The sequence below is a fragment of the Salvia hispanica genome, chromosome 2 (assembly GCF_023119035.1).
Source record: "Salvia hispanica cultivar TCC Black 2014 chromosome 2, UniMelb_Shisp_WGS_1.0, whole genome shotgun sequence".
Classification (NCBI taxonomy): domain Eukaryota; kingdom Viridiplantae; phylum Streptophyta; class Magnoliopsida; order Lamiales; family Lamiaceae; genus Salvia; species Salvia hispanica.
This window is the reverse complement of record NC_062966.1, coordinates 27,872,575-27,880,239: the sequence shown is the minus strand read 5'-3', so window position 1 is coordinate 27,880,239 and position 7,665 is coordinate 27,872,575. Positions and strand designations below refer to the sequence as shown.

The 7,665-nt window shown below is 35.5% G+C and overlaps 2 protein-coding genes across 2 annotated transcripts in view; both read right to left on the bottom strand.

Annotated features, from left to right (window-relative positions):
- Positions 1 to 3,397: 3,397 nt before the first annotated feature.
- On the bottom strand, positions 3,398 to 4,341 carry LOC125203702 (LRR receptor-like serine/threonine-protein kinase GSO1). The gene is made up of 2 exons (XM_048102114.1): positions 3,751 to 4,341; positions 3,398 to 3,649 (listed from the first exon to the last, which is right to left on the bottom strand). Exons 1-2 carry the CDS (start codon positions 4,203 to 4,205, stop codon positions 3,619 to 3,621), a joined length of 486 nt encoding a protein of 161 aa, XP_047958071.1. The 5' UTR covers positions 4,206 to 4,341; the 3' UTR covers positions 3,398 to 3,618.
- A 1,508-nt stretch (positions 4,342 to 5,849) lies between these two features.
- The window catches only part of LOC125206669 (LRR receptor-like serine/threonine-protein kinase ERECTA), a 2,284-nt gene continuing 468 nt past the window's right edge, over positions 5,850 to 7,665 (bottom strand). Inside the window, exons 2-5 of the mRNA XM_048105908.1 lie at positions 6,686 to 7,364; positions 6,448 to 6,588; positions 6,276 to 6,347; positions 5,850 to 5,854 (exon numbers count right to left, since the gene is read on the bottom strand). Coding sequence (XP_047961865.1) covers positions 5,850 to 5,854; positions 6,276 to 6,347; positions 6,448 to 6,588; positions 6,686 to 7,364 — 897 coding nt within the window. The remainder of the gene's footprint in view (positions 5,855 to 6,275; positions 6,348 to 6,447; positions 6,589 to 6,685; positions 7,365 to 7,665) is intronic.

Sequence of the window (7,665 nt, the reverse complement as noted above, 5' to 3'; positions counted from 1 at the left end):
AATACTCCTAATACAAAAGCCTATGTTATTTAATACTCGTTCCATCCCGTAGAAATTTATCATATTTTCTTTTTCTTCCGTCCTATAGAAATAGTGCATATCTACTACTAGAAACATTTTTCTCATTCTCTCTTAATTTACCAATTATGCATTAAAATTCGTATCAATTCTAAATGGCCTATTTCTATGGGACGGAGGGAGTATGTTGAATATCTATTTCAAATATCTAATTCTATGGACAATTGAAATGACACGGAATTAATGTACAATTGGTAAAGTAAATAAGAAGAGGAGAAGGATAGTTAAAATAGTATTAGTGAGACTCATATTATTATTAGTGTTTACTGATTTGTAATGGTGAGTCATAGTGGTATAAGTTATAAATAAATTGATGTGTATAAGTAATGAGTTGTGGACAATTTTCCATAAATGGAGATGGCCATATTTTTTTGAGACGGACGGAAATGAAAAGTGCAAATATTTTTATTGGACGGAGGGAGAATAAAATAATAATCTCTTCGTCCTCAAAATAAATAGACAAACTTATAAATGACACAGATTTTAATGTGCAATTGATAAAATAAGAGATAAGAAAAGGTAAGAGAGAGAGGAAAAAGACAGTAAAAATAATGTCAGTGGGTTGTTGGGTTCACATTATTAGTGGTGTAATTGATTAAAAACACTTATGCTTAGTCTAATTTTGGGGAACGACACAATGGTAAAACTAGTCTAGTTTTTTAAAACAAAGGGAGTATATGGGTCATGCTAAAATAAAACTAATTTCCAATACAGAACACTAAGCTTTTTCAATATTGCACTCCCTCCGTTCCATAATAATAGAGTCATTTTGTCATATTGGTATGTTCCATAGTAATAGAGTCATTTCCATTTTTAGTAAAAGTCAACACATTTTTTCACATATACTTTACTCTCTCTTACTTTTCTCACTTTTCATCTCTCTACATTTTTCATTTTCCATTTTATTCTCTCTTTACTTAACTCACCTAATACAATTTTTCTTAATCTCTGTGCCGAAAAGTTTCGCCTCCATTACTATGGAACTCCCTCCGTTCACAAAAAATAGAGCACAATTACCATTTTTGGCCGTCCACAAAAAATAACAAAAAATAGAGCACAATTATTTATGGAAAGTTTTCAATAAATAATAACCCTACACATTATTCCACTAACACTACTTATCACTTACTTTTTCTCTTCTCTCTTACTTTCTTCTCTTCTCTCTTACTTTACCAATTTTATATTAAAACCCGTGTCATACACCAATTGTTCTATTTTTTTTTGGACGGAGAGAGTATTAAAATTTCCAACACAAGACTTTTGATATATCTATGTATTTGTGTTGATATTTGAATTACCTACATATTTGTGTTGATATTTGAATTCACGTATTGTATTGATAAAGTTATGTCCTCGTTTATATTTTTAATATGCAGTACGTACAGAACTTTCTGAGTTATGAATTGAAACAAGTTAGAAAAGATAGAGTTTCATATCTAATTAAAATGGGAAGACGTAAATTCATTCAATGACTGTGTTACCTATATGCGCCTCTAATAATAACTAGGAGAGTCACTAAACTCGGTTATGTTAACTTCTATAATTAGAGTCTCCTCCCTAACACTTCGAAGTAACTTGATCTCTTTAGATATGCGGCCACGTGATGCAATGAGATATTATTGAGCATACAATCTACACTCTTCCTTCACATTCCTCATTTTCTATAAAAAAATCATTTTAATTTTCTTACTCATATTCACTAGAATGAAGTTTTGATGTGATAATATTATCTTTCATTGGACTGAAAATTAAGAGTGGCTAACTGATTTGTCAGTTATTAATTAACAAAACAAACGTGAGAAGTCTTACAACTATAATAAGCCCAAGTGATAATAGTTAGTAGTTGAGTACCAAACCATCTATATTACTACTACTTTCTCAGCCAAAATTCATGAAGAGTAAACACTTATACTTCAATGTCCACTCCTATACTATATGGATAAGGAAGCAAAACTATCCACACATATACTAATTAATATTCTATAATAAAGTCTTGAATTTACAACATAACTTGGAAGGTTCAACATAACATGCAAATAAATGTAAGAAAACAACAATACCCATAAGTATACCTTGAAGCTCAACTTTCTTATCTTCTTCTTTGTGTTGCCAAATTTCCTCTATATATGGCTTCTCATCTTTATCCTGTAAAATCTGTAGATCCATTCCAACAACCATTTAGGCCTTCCATACCTAAGAACCAGACCACCCACAATCCCACCTATTACGAATCCACATCCATACCCGGAAACAACAGCCTGCCAACAGAATCCCTCTAGAATACCATAATCATCATCATCATCCTCTTGCAGCATCACCGGAGGCGAAGGCCCTTCGCATGTTCGTGATAAAGGAAATCCACATAGTCCAGAATTCCCAACATATGATGTATTTTCGAATGTGGAAAACTGGCCAATGGATTGAGGTATCTTCCCTGAAAGATTATTCATGGAAAGGTTTATCACGGAAAGAAATGTGAGCTTTGTTAGCTCTGTTGGAATTTCCCCTTCCAAACGGTTTGAAGACAGGTCCAGCGACTCGAGTTCTGTCGCATTTCCAATCGATGCAGGTATTCCTCCTGTGAGGCAATTGTGAGACAGATTCAGATATATCAAGGAATTCAAATTTCCTATGGAGTTTGGGATACTGCCTGAAAATCTGTTGGATGACATGTCGATGGTTGTCAAGGCTTTCAGAACTCTCTTATATTCTCGATCAAAATCTTTCACTGTTAATGTCATTGTTATTGTCAATGAATCTATATATAATCGAGACAGATCTTGTCCTCCTCGATGATTCTCTTGTACATCAATCATCCCTTTGAAATTCCTCAAATATTCATGGGGCAGATTTCCAGTGAATCCATTACGGGATATATCAAAAACTTGCAGCATGGGGAATGGAAGCCTGGTCTTGGAAGTGTGAGAAGAAATGGTACCACTGAAGTAGTTGGACCTCAATATGAGGACGCGGAGATCAATGAGATTTCCGGTCCAAACTGGAAAGATGTCTTGTATTCTGTTGTTTCCAATATCAAAAACCTCCAGACTTTGACAATTGGAAAGGGATTGAGGTAATGCTCCTTCCAACTTATTACCATTCAAGTTGAGCGACGTAAGATTACAACCCTTTGGAAATATAGTTGGAATGATTCCATAAAAGTAATTCAAGACCTCCAAATGCTGCAACCTGCCTATTGATTTGGGAATAGAGACTGAAAACTTATTGCTGGATAGATCCAGAGTAGTCAAGCCTGTGACGTTCCCCAAAGATTCGGGGATGGATCCATTGAACGTATTGTTCGACAAATTTAGGTATACAAGTGACTCACATCCACCAATTGATTCAGGAATAGAACCTGAAAACTTGTTAGAGGATAAGTCTAACGCGTAAATAGCCTTCAACCTTCCAATATACGGAAGTTGACCACTCAGATTGTTTGTAGACAAGTCCAAAAATATGAGGTCTGCAAGACTAAAGATTTCCGAAGGGAGAGTGGAACTCAGCTTGTTCAAGTTCATTGTGACCACTCTTAGAGATTTAACTTCCCCCAAACATTCTGGTATCGGACCTACAAGCATGTTGGCGTGCAAGTACAAGTACATCAATTTACTCATTGTACAAAGATCATGAGGGATATATCCGCCCAGACGGTTATTATAGAGGACTAACCTCCCCAGTTGCTTCAACTTCCCCATTGTTGCCGGGATGAATCCTGTGAGATTATTCATAGATAAATCCAAAGCTTGTAAATTGCTCAAATTTCCGATTGATTCAGGAATAGAACCTGAAAACTCGTTAGAGGATAAGTCTAACTCGTTAATAGCCTTCAACCTTCCAATATACGGAAGTTGACCACTCAGATTGTTCGAAGACAAGTCCAAATATATGAGGTCTGCAAGACCAAAGATTTCTGAAGGGAGAGTGGAACTCAGCTTGTTCGAGTTCATTGTGACCATTCTTAGAGATTTAACTTCCCCCAAACATTCTGGTATCGGACCTACAAGCATGTTGGCATGCAAGCCCAAGTTCATCAATTTACTCATTAGACAAAGATCACGAGGGATATATCCGCCCAGCCGGTTATTATAGAGGTTTAACTTCCCTAGTTGCTTCAACTTCCCCATTGTTGCCGGGATGAATCCTGTGAGATTATTCGTAGATAAATCCAAAGTTTGTAAATTGCTCAAATTTCCAAAAGCAGAAGGAATAACTCCTTGAATGTTGCAGTTAGATGCTTGAAAATTGATGAGAGAAGCAGATAAGTTCCCAACCGAAGGCGGGAGGACACCATTCATCCGCGGATTATGTGATGACTCCAATATCTCCAAATACGGGCAGTTAGTTAATGAAGAGAGAAATGTGAGCTCTCGTCAGATTATTTCCCCAAAGTCGAAGGAATCGGAGGGACCTTAAGTTATCAAAGTGGGGAATGGAGCCAGTGACAGCTCCCGTCAGATTATTTCCCCAAAGTCGAAGGAATCGGAGGGACCTTAAGTTATCAAAGTGGGGAATGGAGCCAGTGAATGAGTTATCATTCAACTGCAACCAAGTAAGCATGGAAGCATTGCTGATAGTGGTTGGGATTTCTCCTGTGAGTCTATTGGAAGATAAATGTAGCTCTTCGAGATTGACAAGTGAGAGGCCTATGTTTGGAGGAAGACCGCCGGAAAGTTGATTTAACTGAAGAGATAATACCGACAATGTTGAGAGATTAAGTATGGAATGTGGGATGGAACCACTCAAAGCATTCATGTATGCTTGAATAAGTGTGATGTTTTTGAGATTACCAAGCTCTTCCGGCAGTTCACCTTCCATCAAGTAATTCATATTTAGTAACAAATCTCATTAATAAGTAATGTAACTTGCATGCTTCAATGTTTTCTTTTGAGAACATACCTGTCAAATTGTTGGAATCAATAGATAACGTTCTCAGCATAGTAAGGTTCCCAATTTGCTTTGGTATGTGACCTAAATAGCATAAAACACTTGTTAGTATTAATAATCAATTTACAAGGGCTATAAGATATGTCGATTAAAGTGCAATCTAAATAATAATCGAACACCAAAACTTGTGTGCAAACATGTGTGATTAATAATCAAATACTGTATTAATTAATAGTAAATCAATAACTAAATATTAATCATGTAGTGTTAATTTAGATCAAATACGATTTATTAATCCTCAATTAAAATTTATTAATTTCACTTGGAGTTTATTACTCCAACTATGGTTAAGATAGATTAATTTCAAATAGACTTTATTAATCTCCCCAATAATAACTAAATTAACTACGGTCAATTAAAATTATTAATGCCCAACTAGAAATAAATACTCCCTCTGCCCGGAAAGAATCCACTTTGAGTTCAACAAGTGTTTCAATGTAAAATTGGTAAAGTAAGAGAAATACAAAAAAAAAAAAATTTAAAATATTGTTAGTGTAAAATGAGTCACACCTCATTAGAGAGAAAAGAGTTTCTAAATTTAAAAAGTGCATATTTTTGTGGGACAGACTAAAAAAGAAAAAGTGCATATTCTTGTGGGGTAGACTAAAGAGGAAAGAGTCCAAATTCTCGTGAAATGAATTTCACGAAGGGAGTATATAAATAGGTGGTGGGTCAGGTTCATTATGAAATTATGTTAGAGTTTATAGTTCAGTGGAAGAGAAAAACTTGAGCAAGCTCAATCTTCCGAAGAGCTCAAACAAATAGTACTAGTATTTTTATATGAAAAAGTTACTTTGGAGTACTATTTCTTTAACGATTAAAAGTTATTCTGTTAAAAAATGACTGTTATTGTGAATAGAAGTTATTATTCTTATGATAAAATTGATTGTTCTGTCCTTCTTGTTAAAGTGATTTGTTATTTTGTGTACTGAAATTAAGTTGATGCATTTTTTTTGACACTGAAATTAATAAATTGTATTAAATGAGTTAAATGGAGATAAAATAAAATAGGAGATAAAATGTAGGATAGATAACCAAGAGTAAAGTAAGAATGATTGGATACTTAGTTTTTTTTGTAAAAATAGGAAATGACTCAACTTAGTTGAGACATTCCAAAAAGGGAATACAACTCAACTTAATTGTATGACTGAAGTAGGAGTTTTGGTTTAAAAAAAAAAGGTTCAAGACAAGGCGGGATGGTCCGAGCGACGCATTGCGCGCGTACCCAAACGCTCTTAGTGGTATTTTACCTGTCAAGTTGTTTTTATTAAGTTTTAGATGCTGCAAGGAGGTGAGATATCCAATTTCTTTGGGTATGCCACCTACAAATACAAGTACAACATAGTTACCCAAAAGAAAAGACTTCCAAAATATAACTTCAACATATAACAGATATATACTCTCAAGTTGTTAATTAATTACCTGTCAAGTAGTTGCTGTCAAGATACAATAATTGAAGCCTGGTTAAACTGTTGAAAATGGGGACACTACTACTAAGAATGTTGTCACTAAGGTACACAATTTCCAGAGAAGAAATGTTGAAGACAGATGAAGGAATTTCTCCTGCTCAATCAGAATCATTATATCAAAAAGTTAGTGAATATTCCAAGAAACATAACTAAAAATGATAACTATTTCAAATAAGAAGAGATGATGATACCTTCCAAATGGTTTGAAAACATGCTTAGAAAAGTAAGCTTCGTCAAGTTCCCGATTTCAGTTGGTATGTTGGCAGTGATTTTGTTAGAGGATATTCGCAAATCTTCCATCTCTACGCACTTCCATATACTCTTCGGGATTTTTCCAACAATTTTATTTCCGCTCAGAAGTAATCTCTTGAGCTTCGGAGTGTTACTGCATATATCACTTGGGAGCTCGCCTGATAGGTTGTTAAACCTGAGGTTGATCTCTACCAACACAGACATGTTGGTGAAGATGCCACTCGGTAAACCACCCACAAGCTGATTACTCGATAAGTTCAATGTCTTAAGCCTTTGGATGTTGTACAGCTCTGAGGGTATGGAGCCTGTGAAATTATTGGAGCTCAAGTCCAAAGACTGAAGGAACGTTAAGTTTCCAAGATGTGGAGAGATGGTTCCGTGGAGGAGGAAGCCGGAGAAATTGAGGGCCGTGACCCTTTGGTGGTCGAGGCTGCATGAGACGCCAGTCCAGCTACAGATGGAAGCATTTGTGGACCAGTTTTTGTTCAGCATGGAATCGGACTCCAAATTGATTGCGTTTTTGAAGGTGAGGAGAGCGTCTTGATCAGTATTTGAGTTGGAAAACGGGGACGAGGAGGAGGTGATTCTTAAAGATGGTAATCGACAGAGGCGAGATGGCTATACATATTGAGAGAGTTTGGGAGTAGAAGAAGATTGAAGATTTGTATTTTCTGTGTTATGTTTTCAACTATTTACACCCCTCATTATATAGGGAAGATGGTGTCCCTAATTATGGAAAACATATCAACCTATTCTAGGATACAATATTTTCACATATTCCTAGTCAATCAATTATTCCCCAAATCTTCTCCTTCTATCGTTGATTCCTCCTTTAATTCCATTGATTTTGTTTGACACTCCCCCTCAAGTTGAGCAACGGTATCTCCGATACTCGACTTGTCCAAAATTTTCTTGAAGA

What these genes read in the sequence shown, in the direction of transcription:
- LOC125203702 (XM_048102114.1), bottom strand. Translation starts at nt 4,205, where the DNA reads ATGGGGAAGTTGAAGCAACTAGGGAAGTTAAACCTCTATAATAACCGG. An exon ending in AAGTTGAAGCAACTGGGGAG is followed by an intron (nt 3,650 to 3,750) that starts GTTAGTCCTCTA and finishes ACATGCTTGTAG; the next exon opens with GTCCGATACCAGAATGTTTG.